Genomic DNA, 18,315 nt, shown 5'->3' on the forward strand with positions numbered 1-18,315 from the left:
TGCTGCTGAAAGGGCCAAATAATTGGGTGCCCACTCAGGAAGCATCTAGTATTCCAAAGCCTATTCTTTTTTTTCAGGAATGGCCCAATAAGAAATTCTTTTGAGTTAAAATAATTTTGAATTTCACATTGTAGAGATTTGCCTAAGTATCTTTGTAGTGTCTCTTTTTTACCCTCGGTCTTATCCTTCTTGTGCCAGAGGACACTTTGATGTTCTGGAAAGGAATAGCTGATGTAGGGCTGATGGAAGAAGTTGTCTGCAATATACAGAAGGAAATAGAGGAGCTACTCCGGGGAGTTCAGCAGCGGCTCATCCAGGCTCCCTTCCAGGTCACAGGTAAGTGCACTAATCCTAACAGTAGCAGTCATTTATTGAATACTCACTTCTGTAGGCAGGTCCTGTAAGCCTTGCAAAAACCCTGATGTATAGGTATTACTATCTTAATTTTACAGATAAAGAAACTAAGGCTCATATAAATTAAGTCACTTGTCTAAGGTTCATAACTAGGTTTTGAACTCAGATCTGGCCATGCTTTTCCACAGGTAATTTTTGTCTTTATAAATGGTGCCAGTAGTCTGGGCAACATCATGAAATGCTTTGTCTCCACAAAAAAACTTTTTTTTTTAAGATGGAGTTTCACTCTTATTGCCCAGGCTGGAGTACAGTGGTGCAATCTCAGCTCACTGCAACCTCTGCCTCCTGGGTTTTAAGCAATTCTGTTTGCCTCAGCCTCCTGAGTAGCTGGGATTACAGGCGCCCACCACCATGCCCGGCTAATTTTTGTATTTTTGGTAGAGACAGGGTTTTGCCATGTTGGCCAGGCTGGTCTTGAACTCCTGACCTCAGGTGATCCCCCTGCCTCGGCCTCCTAAAGTGCTGGGATTACAGGCATGAGCCACTGCTCCTGGCCTACAAAAAGCTTTTTAAAAATTAGTCAGGTGTGGTTGGTAGTGGGTGCCTGTAGTCCCAGCTACTTGGGAGGCTGAGGCTTAGAAGAATCACTTGAGCCCAGCAGTTCGATGCTGCAGTGAGCTATGATCATACAATTGTACTCCAGCCTGGGTTACAGAGCAAGACCCTGTCTCAAAAAAAAAAAAAAAAAAAAAGGTCGGGTGCAGTAGCTCATGCCTGTAATCCCCGTATATTAGAGGTTGAGAGTGGCGGATTACTGAGGTCAGGAGTTCGAGACCAACTGGCCAACATGGTGAAAACCTGTCTCTACTAAAAATACAAAAAAAAAAAAAAATATTAGCTGGGTGTGGTGCATGTCTGTAATCCCGGCTACTCGAGAGGTTGAGGCATGAGAATCACTGAATCCAGGAGGTGGAGGTTTGCAGTGAGCCGAGATCACACCACTGCACTCCACTCTGGGTGACAGAGCAAGACTCCATATCAAAAAAAAAAAAAAAAAAAAACAAAATGACAAAGCATTCTGTCTCTCAATATATGTATTTTCTTTTCTTTTTTTTTTTTTTTTTTCCATGACACGGAGTTTCACTCAGTCACCCAGGCTGGCGTGCAGTGGCACGATTTCAGCTAACTGCAACCTCCACCTCCTGGGTTCAAGCAGTTCTTCTGCCTTAGACTCCTGAGTAGCTGGGACTACAGGCTCGTGCAACCACGGCCAGCTAATTTTTTGTAATTCTAGTAGAGATGGGGTTTCACCATGTTGGCCAGGCTGGTCTCAAACTCCTAACCTTGGGTGATTCGCCCACCTCAGCCTCCCAAAGTGCTGGGATTACAGGCATGAGCCACCGCGCCCAGCCGAGATATGTATTTTCAGATTCTCTCTGTATATACTCATTATGTGTGTATGTCCACTATGTGTATATATAGAGAGTCTGAAAATTGGAGAAATCCACTTGATTTTAGATTATTCTCATATCCTATTAACTTAAGGCTTTCTGAACCTACTGTGTTCACTTATAGCTGTTTCTGAATACTTTCAGGGTGCTGCTGTGCAGAATGTAAAAGGATGTTCTTTTTTTTTTTTTTTTTTGAGACGGAGTCTCGCTCTGCCGCCCAGGCTGGAGTACAGTGGCCGGATCTCAGCTCACTGCAAGCTCCGCCTCCCGGGTTCACGCCATTCTCCTGCCTCAGCCTCCCGAGCAGCTGGGACTACAGGCGCCCGCCACCTCGCCCGGCTAGTTTTTTTGTATTTTTTAGTAGAGACGGGGTTTCACCGTGTTAGCCAGGATGGTCTCAATCTCCTGACCTCGTGATCCACCCGTCTCGGCCTCCCAAAGTGCTGGGATTACAGGCTTGAGCCACCGCGCCCGGCCAAAAGGATGTTCTAATCTGATAGAAATGGGGTTATGGGCCAGGCGCTGTGGCTCATGCCTGTAATCCCAGAACTTTGGGAGGCTGAAGCGGGCGGATCACCTGAGGTCGGCAAGTCAAGACCAGCCTGGCCAGCATGGTGAAACCTTGTGTCTACAAAAATACAAAAATTAGCCAGGCGTGATGGCAGGTGCCTGTAATCCCAGCTACTTAGGAGGCTGAGGTGGGAGAATTGCTTGAACCCGGCAGGCGAAGGTTGCAGTGAGCGGAGATTACACCATCGCACTCCAGCCTGGGTGACAGAGCGAGAGTCCATCTCAAAAAAAAAAAAGAAAGAAAGAAAGAAATGGGATTATGGTGAGACCTCGTATGTTCAGTGAATCCTTATTTGGTTATTTATTTATTTATTTATTTATTTGAGACGGAGTCTCACTCTGTTGCCTAGGCTGCAGTGCAGTGGTGTGATCTTGGCTCACTGCAACCTCTACCTCCCAAGTTCAAGTGATTCTCCTGTCTCAGTCTTCTGAATAGCTGAGATTATAGGCACACACCACCATGCCTGGCTAGGTTTTTTGTATTTTTAGTAGAGATGGGGTTTCACCATGTTGGCCAGGCTGGTCTCGAACTCCTGACCTCAGGTGATCTACCTATCTCAGCCTCCCAAAGTGTTGAGATTACAGGTGTGAGCCACCGCACCCAGCGAATTCTTATTTTTGTTAGTCATTTGTTGTTACTTCTTTATAACTCATACCTTACATACCATACACTTAAGCAAACTTGACAACAGAATCTTTTTTTTTTTTTTCCTTTGAGATGGAGTCTGGCTCTGTCGCCCAGGCTGGAGTGCTATCTCAGCTCACTGCAACCTCTGCTTCCTGGGTTCAAGCAATTCTCCTGTCCCAGCCTCCCGAGTAGCTTGGATTACAGGTGCCTGCCACCACACCTACCTAATTTTTGTATTTTTCAGTAGAGACAGGGTTTCACCATGTTGGCCAGGCTGGTCCTGAACTCCTGACCTCAGGTAATCCACCTGTCTTGGCCTCCAACAGTGCTGGGATTATAGGCGTCAGCCACCGTGCCTGGCCTCCAGATTTGTATTTTTAAGAGATTGTTCTGGTTGCTGTGTGGAGAGTAGACTCAGACTCTATGGGGAAAAAGTAGAAAGAAGACCAGTTGGGAAGCTCTTAAAGGAATTAGTCCAAGCAAGAGATAATGTATCATGGATTAGAGCGGGTAGCGGTAGATTTAGGAAGAAGTGATTAGATTGAGAATGTATTTTGAATGTCAAACTGTCAAGTCTTGCTGATGGATTGGATGCAGGGTGAAAAAGCAAGAAAGATACCGGGATGATTCACACATTTCTGGCCTGAGCTGTGAGTGGTGATGCCATTTACTGAGATGGTGGCCACTGGGAAAGGAGCAGGTTTAGAGAGGAAATCAAAATTAGTTTTACCTCTTAAATTGAGATGACTATTGGACCATCAAATAGAGATGTCACTCATCTAGACAGAAGTATGAATGTGGAATACAGCAAAGAGGTCAGGGCTGGAGATGTACATGTGGGAGTGCTCAGCATGTGTATGTTATTTCAAACCATGGGACCAAGTGAGGTGACCATGGAAGGAATGTAGGTAAAGTTGTCCAAGTTAAGGAAGCAATGAACACAAATACTGACCTTTTTTTTTTTTTTTTTTTTGGAGACAGGATCTTGCTCTGTCATCCAGGCTAGAGTGCAGTGATGCAGTCACAACTCACTGCAGCCTTACCCATCTGGGCTCAATTGATCCTCCTGCCTCAGTCTCCCAATTCGCTGGGACTACAGGCACATACCACTGCAGCTGGCTAATATTTGTAGTTTTTGTAGAGACTGGATTTTTGCCATATTGCCCAGGCTGGTCTCAAACTCCTGTGCTCAAGCCATCCGCCTGCCTTAGCCTCCCAAAGTGCCAGGATTATAGGCGTGAGCCACCGCACCTGGCTTACAGTTCTTTCCAGAAGTTTTATATAGAAGGGAACAGAGGGCTAAGCGCGGTGGCTCACGCCTGTAATCCCAGCACTTTGGGTGGCTGAGGTGGGCATATCACGAAGTCAGGAGATGAAGACCATCCTGGCTAACACGGTGAAACCCTGTCTCTACTAAAAGTACAAAAGATTAGCCAGGCGTGGTGGCGGGTGCCTGTAGTCCCAGCTATTCGGGAGGCTGAGGCAGGAGAATGGCGTGAACCCAGGAGGCGGAGCATTTTTTTGTTTGAAACGGAGTCTCGCTCTGTTGCCCAGGCTGGAGTGCAGTAGTGTGATCTTGGCTCACTGAAAGCTCCGTCTCCCGGGTTCACACCATTCTCCTGCCTCAGCCTCCAGAGTAGCTGAAACTACAGGTGCCCGCTACCATGCCCGGCTAATTTTTTGTATTTTTAGTAGCGGCAGGGTTTCACCGTGTTAGCCAGGATGGTCTCGATCTCCTGACCTCGTGATCCACCTGCCTCGGCCTCCCAAAGTGCTGGGATTACAGGCGTGAACCACCGTGCCTGGCCCAGTTTTTTTTTTTTTGAGACACGAGTTTCACTGTTGTTTCCCAGGCTGGAGTGCAATGGTGCAATCTCGGCTCACTGCAACCTCTGCTTCCCAGGTTCAAGCAATTCTCCTGCCTCAGCCTCCCAAGTCGCTGGGACTATAGACATGCACCACCATGCCCGGCCATTTTATTGTATTTTTTGTATTTAGTGGTGACGGGGTTTCACCATATTGGTCAGGCTGGTGATTCATCCACCTCGGCCTCCCAAAGGGCTGGGATTACAGACATAAGCCACCACGCCCAGCACTTTGGGAGACTGAGGCAGGTGAATCAGTTGAGATCAGGAGTTCAGGATCAGCCTGGGCAACATGGTGAAACCCTGTCTCTAATAAAAATATAAAAATTAGCTGGGCTTGGTGGTGCGCACCTGTAATCCCAGCTACTCAGGAGGCTGAGGCAGTCGAATCGCTTAAACCTGGGAAGCAGAGCTTGTAGTGAGCTGAGATTGTGCCACTGTACTCCAGCCTGGGTGACAGAGCAAGACTGCATCTCAAAAAAATAATAATAATAAAAATAATAATCTTGCATGCCAATCCTCATGTTTGACACTTAAAATATATTTCTAATCTTCATGTCTATTTTGCAGAGTATTATTAGTTCCATTCGTTTTAGATGAGAAAAGAGTGAAATGACTTACCAAAGGTTGCACAGATAGAAAATAGCAAAATTGAGATGAAACTAACTCTATCTAGTATAGGGACTATGTTTTCAAAACCTAAAGTCAGAACTATAAACAGATGCAAGATATTAAAAAAAAATTTTTTTTTGAGGTGGAGTCTAGCCCTGTCTCCCAGGCTGGAGTGCAGTGGCATGATCTTGGTTCACTGCAATGTCTGCCTCCTGGGTTCAAGCAATTCTCCTGCCTTGGCTGCCTCCCATGTAGCTAGGATTACAGGGACATACCACCACACACAGCTAATTTTTGTATTTTTGTTAGAGACTGGGATTACAAATGTGAGCCACCGCTCCTAGCCTTAAAAATTTTTCTAATTGGGCCGGGCGCGGTGGCTCAAGCCTGTAATCCCAGCACTTTGGGAGGCCGAGACGGGCGGATCACAAGGTCAGGAGATCGAGACCATCCTGGCTAACACGGCAAAACCCCGTCTCTACTAAAAACACAAAAAATTAGCCGGGCGAGGTGGCGGCGCCTGTGGTCCCAGCTACTCGGGAGGCTGAGGCAGGAGAATGGCGTGAACCCGGGAGGCGGAGCTTGCAGTGAGCTGAGATCTGGCCACTGCACTCCAGCCTGGGCGACAGAGCGAGACTCCGTCTCAAAAAAAAAAACAAAAAAAAACAAAAAAACAACAACAACAAAAAAAATTTTTCTAATTGGCTGGGTGCGGTGGCTCATGCCTATAATCCCAGCACCTTGGGAGGCCGAGGCAGGTGGACCAAAAGGTGAGGAGTTCGAGACCAGCCTGGCCAATATGGTGAAACCCCGTCTCTACTAAAACAGCCGGGTGTGGTGGCGGGCGCCTGTAGTCCCAGCTACACGGGAGGCTAAGGCAGGACAATCGCTTGAACCCAGGAGGTGGAGGTTGCAGTGAGCCAAGATCACGCCACTGCACTCCAGCCTGGGGGACAGAGCAAGACTCTGTCTCCAAAAAAAAGAAAAAAAAGATTTTTCAAATTTATGTAAGTAGAGACAAGGGTCTCACTATGTTGCCCAGGCTGGTCTTGAACTCCTGGCCTCAAGTGATCCTCCCGCCTTTGCCTCCCAAAGTGTTGGGATTACAGGCATGAGCCGCCATGCCCAGCCTGGTCTTTGTATTTATTTATATGGAAAGACTTATAAAAATATAACAATTAAACCAGAATTCATTATACATGTAATAAATCTTGGTTAAAAATGTGTTAAAATGCAGTTAGGAGAGTCCCATAATTTCTGGTTGTTTCATATTTATAAACAGCACAATGGAGAGTGGTGTAACATATCTGTTTTAACTGGACAGGCATGTCTTTTGTTTTAAATAGATGCTGCTGTTCTCAACAATGTAGCACACACATTTGGCCTAATGGACACAGTCAAGAAGGTTTTAGACAACAGAAGGAACCAAGTAGAGCAGGGAGAAGAACAGTTTCTCTATACTCTGACAGGTATGTGTAACTTATCTCTCTTCTTTGGTGATATGCTAATATTCTTGTCTTCCCATTTTCTTGTTGACTAATGTTAGGGTAACTTTCTTTTTTTTTTTTTTTAATAGTTTCAGATTTTGCTTTTAAAAATAAAAAAAAAGCCGCAGGTGAAGTGTATTGATAAGAAACAAAAGAGGCACAAAGGAAATAAAGAAGGCAGTTGACATCATAGTCCCGCTTCTGTGTCTTGTGGAGGATTAAGATGTTTCTTAGATTGCTCCATTAATTCAATAATGTTGGTGGCAGAAGACACAAATTGATCTTTGTCTTTTTTACATTATTGATACTGCTTGTTTGGTAGATATAAATTTAGCACTTTCTCCATTGTTTGTGGTAATCAGAAATTTTGTGTAATCGCAGCACTTTGGGAGGCTGAGGCAGACAGATCACAAGGTCAAGAGATAGAGACCATCCTGGCCAACATGGTGAAACCCCATCTCTACTAAAAATACAAAAATTAGCTGAGTGTGGTGGTGTGTACCTGTAGTCCCCAGCTGCTCAGGAGGCTGAGGCAAGAGAATCACTTGAACTCAGGTGGTAGAGGTTGCAGTGAGCCAAAATAGTGCCATTGCACTCTAGCCTGGGCAACAAGAGTGGGACTCTGTCTCAAAAAAAGAAAAAAAAAGAAAAGAAAACCTTTAAACCATCAGAAAAATGATATTTGTTAGAAATATAGGCGTTTGGTCCCTTGTCTGTATTATTTTTATTTTTTTTTATTTTTTTTTGATGGAGTCTCTCTCTGTCGCCCAGGCTGGAGTGCAGTGGCCGGATCTCAGCTCACTGAAAACTCCGCCTCCCGGGTTTACGCCATTCTCCTGCCTCAGCCTCCCGAGTAGCTGGGACTACAGGCACCCGCCACCTCGCCCGGCTAGTTTTTTTGTATTTTTTAGTAGAGACAGGGTTTCACCATGTTAGCTAGGATGGTCTCGATCTTCTGACCTCGTGATCCGCCCGTCTCGGCCTCCCAAAGTACTGGGATTACAGGCTTGAGCCACCGTGCCCGGCCGTCTGTATTATTTTTTCAGATGGTTTTGATCATTGTGTACATAAAGTTTTGTTTTCTGCTTTTTTTCATCATGACATACTAATATTTTTCTTTTTGTTTGTTTTTGAGACAGGGTCTCACTCTGTCACTGAGGCTGCAGTGCAGTGGCATAGTCACGGCTCACTGCAACTTTGACCTTCCCCGAGCTCAGGTGACCCTCCCACCTCAGCCTCCTGAATAGCTGGGACTACAGGTGTGTACCACCATGCCCAGCTGTTTTATATTTTTGGTAGGGATGGGGTTTTGCCATATTGCCCAGGCTGGTCTCAAACTCCTGGGCTCAAGTTATCCACCCACCTCAGCCTCCCAAAGTGCTGGGATTACTAGTGTGAGCCATTGCGCTCAGCCCTATTAATATTTTTCAAGTTGCTACTCAGTATTATACCTGGACATTCTTCTAGGGATGACATTTATTTATTTATATATTTTATTTAATTTATTTATTTTTTTTGAGACAGAGTCTCGCTCTCTCGCCCAGGCTGGTGTGCAGTGGCGCGATCTCGGCTCACTGCAAGCTCCGCCTCCCGGGTTCACGCCATTCTCCTGCCTCAGCCTCCTGAGTAGCTGGGACTACAGGCGTCCGCCACCACGCCTGGCTAACTCTTTTGTATTTTTAGTAGAGACAGGGTTTCACCGTGTTAGCCATGATGGTCTCGATCTCCTGACCTTGTGATCCGCCCACCCCGGACTTCCAAAGTGTTGGAATTACTGGTGTGAGCCACTGCGTCCGGCCATTTATTTATTTATTTTATTTATTTTTGTTTTTTGAGATGGAGTTTCACTCTTGTTGCCCGGGCTGGAGTGCAGTCACATGATCTCGGCTCACCACAGCCTCTGCCTCCCGGGTTCAAGCAATTCTTCTGCCTCAGTCGCCCAAGTGACGGATTACAGGCATGCACCACCACACCCGGCTAATTTTGTATTTTTAATAGAGATAGGGATTGACCGTGTCAGTCAGGCTGGTCTCAAACTCCTAACCTCAGGGGATCTATCTGCCTGCCTTGGCCTCCCAAAGTGCTGGGATTACAGGTGTGAGCCACCACGCCTAGCCTTATTTTTTATTTTTATTTACTCATTTATTCATTTATTTATTTTGAGATGGAGTTTCACTCTTGTTGCCCAGGCTGGAGTGCAATGGTGCGATCTCAGCTAACCGCAGCCTCTACCTCCCGAGTTCAAGTGATTCTCCTGCCTTAGACTCCCAAGTAGCTGGGATTACAGGCATGTGCTACCACACCTGGCTAATTTTGTATTTTTAGTAGAGACAGGGTTTCTCCATGTTGGTCAGGCTGGTCCCGAACTCCTGACCTCAGGTGATCCACCCGCCTCGGCCTCCCAAAGTACTGGGATTACAGGCATGAGCCAGTGTGCCCGGCCACTCTTGGCGTTTTATAGTATAAGTCATTGGAAAAACCAAAGTGTTTTTCACATGCTCATACACTCAGTATAGCACAGAACACTTCTGCAATCAGATGTGTAGGGGTTTTTCTGCATATACCGAGCAATCAACTCTCCAGTGGACACTGACTGGGTATATATAATTCAGTTCAATTCTGATACTGTCCACCTGGAGATAGCATCAGATCACACAGGTAAGGCGCAGTCTCAAAAGACTGCCTCCCATTCAGCCCCAGGTTGTGACCTGTGCTTTTTTTTTTCCAATTAATTGTTGAAGGCAAACTGCAAAATGACCTGTGCTTCTGACCAACTGGCTATAAATTGGGGTTCCCACAATCACCTTCTTGTGTTTGATTAATTTGCTAAGGTGGCTCACAGAACTCAGAGGAGCAGTCACTCAATGTTTATTGGGTTTATTATAAAGGTTATTACAGAGGATACAGATGAATGACCAGATGGAAGAGATGCATGGGACAAGGTGGGAAGGAGAGTGGGACTTCCATGCACTCTGTAGTCATGCCACTCTCAGGAACCTCCAACAATCCGATGCTCTCTGAACCCTGTACTTTTGGGGTTTTATGGAGGCTTCATTATATAGGTATGATTGATTACCTCATTGGCCATTGGTAATCAGCCTACAGCCTCTCTCCACTCCTTGGAGGTTGTAGGGGTAGGGCTGAAAGTCTTAATCCTTCAATCATGCCTGGTTCTTTCTGGTGACCAGCCCCCATCTTGAATCTAGCTAAAGCTTCCCAGATACCGGTCATCTCATTAAGATATAAAGACATTGGCTGGGCGCGGTGGCTTAAGCCTGTAATCCCATCACTTTGGTAGGCCAAGGTGGGCGGATCATGAGGTCAGGAGATCGAGACCATCCTGGCTAACACGGTGAAACTCTGTCTCTACTAAAAATACAAAAAATTAGCCAGGCATGGTGATAGGCATCTGTAGTCCCAGCTACTCGAGAGGCTGAGGCAGGAGAATGGCGTGAACCTGGGAGGCAGAGCTTGCAGTGAGCCGAGATCGCGCCACTGCACTCTAGCCTGGGTGACAGAGCGAGACTCCGTCTCAAAAAATATATATATATATAATATATACGTATATATATTAGATATATATAAAATATATACGTATATATATTTTATATATGTATGTGTGTGTGTATATATATATAAAGACATTTAGGTCGGACGCACTGGCTCACGCCTGTAATCTCAGCACTTTGGGAGGCCGAGGCGGGCGGATCATAAAGTCAAGAGATTGAGACTATCCTGGCCAACATGATGAAACCCCATCTCTACTAAAAATACAAATATTAGTTGGGCATGGTGGTGCATGCCTGTAGTACCAGCTACTCGGGAGGCTGAGGCAGGATAATCGCTTGAACCAGGGAGGCGGAGGTTGCAGTGAGCCAAGATCGCGCCATTACACTCCAGCCTGGCGACAGAGCAAGACTCTGTCTCAAACAAAAAAACAAAAGAGATATAAAGACATTTACTGCTCTAGAGATCCATGTATTTTTAGGAGCTGTGTGCCAGGATCCAGGGTCAGAGACTAAATATGTATTTCTTATTATATCACAATATAACACATAGGGAGCAAAGTGTTCTACAAGTGTAACTGATTCTTGGGTGCTTATCAGGTACTAAGTAATAAAGAGGTTCCATTGTGGAACCTAACTTACCAGGGGTCACCTAGGTTGGACTGGACACTTGGGAGAGGGATAGTGATAGGCGTATTATAATGCACAGGCAACCAAGTTGACCATCAGATGATTTTTGTCCTGGCCCTACGTTTATAACCTTGTTAGTCACTTTCCCTACCTGGATCCCTGTTAAAATGAATTTGTTTGAACTCTTAAGACCTCTTTTAGTTCTGTAATTTTTAGGGACTTCTTCTGTAACTTTCTGTAGACCTTTCTGGGCAACAGTCGTAAACTGTGGCTATTTGAGTAACCAGCAAAGTAGTTTTCCAGCCAATGCAGCAAGGCATTCTTGCCTTGAAGGATAGTTTGAAAATCACTGTTTTTTGGAGTGGCCATTGTAGCTTCTTTGTAGGTCCATGAGAGTTCCAAGGGACTGTGCAGGCTGGGCGCACTGACTTATGCCTGTAATCCCAACACTTTGGGAAGGTGAGGTGGGTGGATCGCTTGAGGCCAGAAGTTTGAAGCTGTAGTGCGCAATGATAGCACCTGTGAATAGCCGCTACCCTCCAGCCTAGGCAACGTAGCCAGACCCTGCCCCCCAAAAAAAAGCACAACAAGAAGGAAAACAATATCACGACTTGCCTGAGGCTACTTAGTAACAAAACCAGACAGAGACACCAAGTCTCCTGACTCTCAGTTTAATGCTCCCAAGATTTTACTTCCCTCCACACAAAGTCTTTTCTTTTTTTCCATAGACTTGGAACGCCAGTTGGAGGAGCAGAAGAAACAAGCCCAGGATCATAGGCTAAAATCTCAGACGGTTCAAAATGTGGTACTGATGCCTGTGAGCACTCCTAAGCCTCCAAAACGGCCCCGGCTCCAGCGGCCAGCCTCCACCACTGTCTTGAGCCCTTCTCCTCCTGTCCAGCAGCCTCAGTTCACAGTCATCTCACCCATCACCATCACCCCAGTGGGTCAGTCATTTTCCATGGGCAATATTCCAGTGGCCACCCTCAGCCAGGGCTCCAGTCCTGTGACTGTCCACACACTGCCTTCTGGCCCTCAGCTCTTCCGCTATGCCACAGTGGTCTCCTCTGCCAAGAGCAGCTCACCAGACACAGTGACCATCCACCCTTCATCTAGCTTGGCGCTGCTGAGCTCTACTGCCATGCAGGATGGGAGTACACTGGGCAACATGACCACCATGGTTAGCCCTGTGGAATTGGTGGCCATGGAGTCCGGCCTAACCTCGGCAATTCAGGCTGTTGAAAGCACCTCAGAGGATGGGCAGACCATCATTGAGATTGACCCAGCCCCGGACCCAGAGGCTGAAGATACTGAGGGCAAAGCGGTCATCTTGGAGACAGAGCTGAGGACTGAGGAGAAAGTTGTGGCTGAGATGGAAGAACACCAGCATCAAGTTCACAATGTGGAGATTGTGGTCTTAGAGGATTAACTGGGGATCTCAGGGCCAGGAGTTATGTTTTGATTTGGAATTTTAATTATTTGTTTATTTTTATCATTGTCCCACTCATTTCCACATAGGACCCTTTTTAAAAAAAAACAAAACAAAATCTTATTGTTGTAACTGAAAATGTTGGGTTCCTCCCACTCCCTCATTGAAAAATGGACAAAACGAGCTGCCCTTCCAGAAGTTGAGAGTAGGTCATTCAATGTCCTAATCATCTTACACCAAGAAAGTAATTTCTTTTAGGGGAAGTGTCAAGATAACGAGTAACCCTGTCCAGAAAGCCATTTACAGGCTCATTTCTCTGTGTAGGCATGTGGTTTTATTCTTGTAAAGATGCATTGACCAAACTCCGGAACACAGATCTGACACTGGAAGGCAACCCATTTGCATGTGGATGCAGAAGGGCACTTTATTTTGTATCCTGAAAAGGGCCTACAGAGGCCAGTACAAAACTCTGAAACAAAAGGAAGTTGACTCTGCTTTGAGGGGAAGGTGGCATGCCAGCACTAGCTTAAAAAGGGAAGTGCTAGCCGGGCGCGGTGGCTCACGCCTGTAATCCCAGCACTTTGGGAGGCTGAGGCGGGTGGATCACGAGGTCAGGAGTTTGAGACCAGCCTGGCCAACATGGTGAAACCCCGTATCTACTAAAAATACAAAAAGAAATTAGCCGGATGTGGTGGCGGGTGCCTGTAATCCCAGCTATTTGGGAGGCCAAGGCAGGAGAATTGCTTGAACCTGGGAAGGCAGAGGTTGCAGTGAGCCAAGACCGCACCACTGCACTCCAGCCTGGGCAACAAGAGCGATACTCCATCTCAAAAAAAAAAAAAAAAAAGGAAGTGCTTTGACAATTATGGGCAGGGAAATCATCTTACTTCCAGAGGTGCAACTGACACCTCTGGAGATCTCTAAAAGTTAGTACCGTGAGTGCCATTTTGAGAAGAGGGTGGTAATAAGTGGAAGGCACATCTCCACAGAACAAGTGGCAGCAGTGGCCTCTGATTTTGCAGAAATGGAAAGCCAAGGCCGGGTGCGGTGGCTCACACCTGTAATCCCAGCACTTTGGGAGGCCGAGGTGGGCGAATCACCTGAGGTCAGGAGTTTGAGGCCAGCCACTAAAAAAAAAATTAGCTGGGCATGGTGGCAGGCGCCTGTAATACCAGCTACTTGGGAGACTGAGGCAGGAGAATTGCTTGAACCTGGGAGGTGGAGGTTGCAATGAGCTGAGATTACGCCATTGCACTCTAACCTAGGCGAGAAGAGTGAAACTCTATCTCAAAAAAAAGAGAAAGAAATGGAAAGCCAAGGATGATGCTACAGCTGTGCTTTGGGGTTCAAGGTAGTAGCTTACCTTGTTCCACACTTTGTCAAAGCACTCACCCTCCTAAACTAGGATCAGTCCATTCATTTGAAACTGTGCAATGTGATGTAAATTGCTCTGGTTCTTGGACTGTGGCTGTCACAGGGATGGGGCTCCAAGGCCATCATTTTCATTGCATGACTCCAGGATCAGGGAGTTCCTCCATCACACCAGCTGCCATTTTTGGTGGGGCCATTTTTTTGGCTTTGGAACCAAAAGCAGCCACTCATTTGGTGCTTCCTCTTGTTCTGCCCTCCATCCCTCAACTCTTAATGGCATCTGTCTCCTGGAACCCACGCTCTTCAGCTTTTTGGCTGATTTGGAGAACAGTGACAGGTGCCTGCCTGCCTTCATCCCCTTTTAGATTCATTTATACCACAGATGTTTCTGTGAGATACTGAGATCATAAAAAGCTTTAGGCTTGGCAGAGAGGACTCAACACCCCCAGGCTTTCCTGAGGCACCAACTAGATGTCTCCTGAGTGAGCTGGACTCCCTGGGAAAGAAGCATTGTCTGCAACATTATATTATAGGAAATGTACCAGGAATGTCAATAATAATGTGTTGGGGGGGGGGGGGGTTATTTTTTTTGTTTTGTTTTTAATGTTGTTTGTATATTTAGAGCTGGGCCATTTTCCGTGCTGTGATTCCTTCTCTTTGACCCTCTTCAGTGTTTGGGGCAAGAGTGGACCCTGGTTTTTATTTCTTTGATTGCATTGTTTACTGCACTAGGAAAAATATAGGGATGCAGGGAAACTACAGACAAATTAAAGGAAAAATAGGTCAAAAAAGAAAGCACACACCTTAGGAGTGGGAGGAATTTTTTTTAATTAAAAACATAACTTTGACCTGTAGTTTCTTTTTCTTTTTTATTTTTAAGAAGGCATCTATCAGAAGCCATGTTTCTTCCAACAGATGTTGGAAACCCCATCGAGCAAGTAAAAGTTTCATTCTCCATCCTTCAGATGGCTGTATTTGGCCAAAGAAACCCTGTAACATGGGAAGGTTACTCTTTTTTTTTTCCCGAGACGGAGTCTTGCTCTGTAGCCCAGGCTGGAGTGCAGTGGCGCAACTTCAGCTCACTGCAACCTCTGCCTCCTTGGTTCAAGCGATTCTCCTGCCTCAGCCTCCTGAGTAGCTGGGATTACAGGCTCCCGCCACCATGCCCGGCTAATTTTTGTATTTTTAGTAGAGATGGAGTTTCGCCATGTTGGCCAGGCTGGTCTCGAACTCCTGGCCTCAAGCGATCTGCCCGCCTTGGGCTCCCAAGGTGTTGGGATTGTAGGCATGAGCCACCGCACCCAGCCTGAAGGTCACTCTTAAGAATGAGATTTATGAACTCCATACAGTTGTAGATTTCAGTTTTTAAATAGTCTGGGGTTTTATTTTTCTTTTCAAAATATCTAATAGACTTAGCAATCAATGTAGAACAAATATTTGGCCCTTAATATATCTTTAGTGAGGGAAGTAGCTTTTATTTCCTGCTTCTTTAGGTTTTCTGTTGGTACATAAAAACAAAATTGCTATCTAAGACTGAATCTACTTGAATCTAGGAAGGCACATCTCATCCATATTGTGGTTTGTAGGGACACTTTTTCTCTTTCCCAGAGATGAGAGGACCAATTCAGGACAGAAGAGCCCTCGTGAATACCAACATGCTAGCTCAGGTTCCGTTCTTTCCTCCATCAGAGCTATTGGTCAGGGTTTTAAGGTAGTGTGTGCATCATGCTTCCAAAGTCAAGAGATTTCCTCAAACAGCCTGTTTACTAGATGAATTTTCCAGCTGGTGAAATACATGAGCTTTGTTGTTTTCCCGGTCTTCCAATAGCCTGTCATTATTGTTAGATATTATGGCATCTGTTGTTGAATGTGGGTTCCCTTACAGCCCTGGTCTAGATGATCCTAGATGGGGTGAGACATATGCAAGCCATTGGTATGTGCATAAGCAGTTGCAATGAACCATTCCTTAGGCTGACTTGGTAATAGCCATTTATCTTTCTGTTCATGCATTGAATAAACATTTTTAAGAACTATCTATGTGCCAGGCTTTGTGCTAGGCACTGACAGTAGAGAGATGAAGACATAGTCCTTGCACTCAAGGAATTCATACTCCAGATGTCTGGAGTTAAGAAATACATATTTCCACCAGGCACGGTGGCTCACACCTAGAATCCCAGCACCTTCAGAGGCTGAGGCAAAATTGCTTGAGGCCAAGAGTTTAAGACTAGCCTGGTCAACATAGCCAGACCCCATCTCTACAAAAAAAAAATGTAAAAATTAGTCAAGTGTTGTGGCTCACACTTGTAGACACAATTACTCAGGATGCTGAGGCAAGAGGATTTTGCTTGGGCCTAGGAGTTCAAGGCTGTAGTGAGCTATGACTGTGCTACTGTACTCTAGCCTAGGCAACAGAGCAACACCCCCAGCTCAGAAAACCAAAACTAGGCCGGGTGCGGTGGCTCAAGCCTGTAATCCCAGCACTTTGGGAGGCTGAGACGGGCGGATCACGAGGTCAGGAGATCGAGACCATCCTGGCTGACACGGTGAAACCCCGTCTCTACTAAAAAAATACAAAAAACTAGCCGGGCGAGGTGGCAGGCGCCTGTAGTCCCAGCTACTCGGGAGGCTGAGGCAGGAGAATGGTGTGAACCCAGGAGGCGGAGCTTGCAGTGAGCTGAGATCCGGCCACTGCATTCCAGCCTGGGCGGCAGAGCGAGACTCCGTCTCAAAAAAAAAAAAAAAAAAAAGAAAACCAAAACTACACATTTCATTATAATTGGTTTCCTTTGTAATCCTATGTATTTTATTTTATGCTTTGAAAAACATTATTTAAGAATTGGTTCATAGGTTTCAGCAGACTGCCAAAGGTACAAACAAGCAGCTCTCCTCTACTGAGGTACTGAAACAAATGCTACTGGGATAAGTGCTGTGTGTGATAGGGCTATTGGCTAGGAGCTGAGAGAACAAAGCATGAAGCGCCTAACCCAGCTTAGGGGTGTGGAGGTGGGGTCAGCAAATAAGGGAGATCTTCCTGGAGAATGCATATACCTAAGCTGATTTAGGAGAGACCACTTTTGGCTAGGTTTATTGTACTGGTTGATTTTCAAGTAATTGGGCTTATTTATTCTAGAGAAAAAGTCTTCAGTCTCTTGCTTCTGCCTGCAGAGCAAGGCAGAGTCAGCAACACGGGCAGTCTCTCCATTGGAGAACGCTGAGTCATGCATGGGCTTCTCCAAGTTTCCATCATATGGGACCCAGTGTTGAATCCAGTGCAGGACTGGAGTCTAGCTGGCAAAGGGTAAATGCCCCAAGCCTTTCTGCCATATGGTTTCCATGAAGGCCTGAGAGTCAACTGTACAACTGTCTTGTGTTGGCCATGTCCCTGTTTAGTCCCTGCCTTGTTCTCTTCCCTTTCTCAATTTCCAAGCTCCACCCACTCCTAAAAATACCAGTCATTCTGAAGTAAAAAATGGACAATAAACATGAATATTCAAGATTCAAAGCCACTTCATATGAAAGTTCTTTCGCACCTCTGTCCTTATTAGGGAAGGAGGACCAATGTTAATCCAAATATCTGGAAAATTAATATTCAGTTCAGGTAGTTTGTACACCCACTAGTAGCATTTTGTCCCATTTCATGAAAGGCATTAAAGGTAAGACTATGGTGGAGAGTGTTGATTATGAAGATAGTAAAAGTCAAGCATGAAATGTGGAATTAGTAGTTGAGTTACAGCATCCAGGTTTTAGTACTATCAAAGAGATGGAAAGGACAAAGGAAAGGTTGAATTCAGAAAATAAGGCTTGAGGTTGTGATTCACCTTGGGCAGTACTCCTGAGGAACTCGTCCTCTCTAAGACATAATGTCATACACTAGCCTAGCTCCTGCATTTTGAGACAACTCTCCTAGTACAATTGATCACTTTCCTGGAGGTGCAGCACATCCCTTACTCCAGGATAGTTCCTCCCTGGGAAATCCTCCCTGGGAAATTTTTGTGTAGTCTGAAACGTACTGCTATAACAACCAAGGTTGTCAGGGACCTCAAGGGTGTGGTGTAATTATGTTAGACTTGGACTCTTGGCTGGGCACGGTGGCTCACACCTGTAATCCCAGCACTTTGGGAGGCCAAGGTGGGCGGATCACCTGAGGTCGGGAGTTCGAGACCAGCCTGACCAACATGGAGAAACCCTGTCTCTACTAAAAATACAAAATTAGCCAGGCATGGCGCATGCCTGTAAATCTCAGCTACTTGGGGGGCTGAGGCAGGAGAATCACTTGAACCCAGGAGGTAGAGGTTGCGGTGAGCCGAGATCGTGACATTGCACTCCAGCCTGGGTAATAAGAGTGAAACTCTGTATCAAAAAAAAAAGATTTGGACTCTTTGTCCCTAGAATTTCTGCTCTTAGGCAGCCCT

General features: G+C 45.9%; 1 protein-coding gene across 5 annotated transcripts in view; it reads left to right on the top strand.

Annotated features, from left to right (window-relative positions):
* GMEB1 (glucocorticoid modulatory element binding protein 1) overlaps positions 1-13,012 on the top strand; it is a 49,031-nt gene extending 36,019 nt beyond the window's left edge. For 3 of the 5 annotated variants that reach the window (XM_009203243.4, XM_009203235.4, XM_009203241.4), the window contains exons 8-10: positions 199-336; positions 6,827-6,949; positions 11,832-12,593. In XM_009203243.4, the coding sequence (XP_009201507.1) occupies positions 199-336; positions 6,827-6,949; positions 11,832-12,532 (962 nt within the window). In that variant the 3' untranslated portion in view covers positions 12,533-12,593. Of the gene's footprint in view, positions 1-198; positions 337-6,826; positions 6,950-11,831 lie in introns of all 5 variants that reach the window. The other 2 variants (XM_009203251.2, XM_017958921.3) reach the window with 2 other exon arrangements.
* Positions 13,013-18,315: the final 5,303 nt, after the last annotated feature.

Source organism: Papio anubis, chromosome 1, assembly GCF_008728515.1.
Source record: "Papio anubis isolate 15944 chromosome 1, Panubis1.0, whole genome shotgun sequence".
Classification (NCBI taxonomy): Eukaryota; Metazoa; Chordata; class Mammalia; order Primates; family Cercopithecidae; genus Papio; species Papio anubis.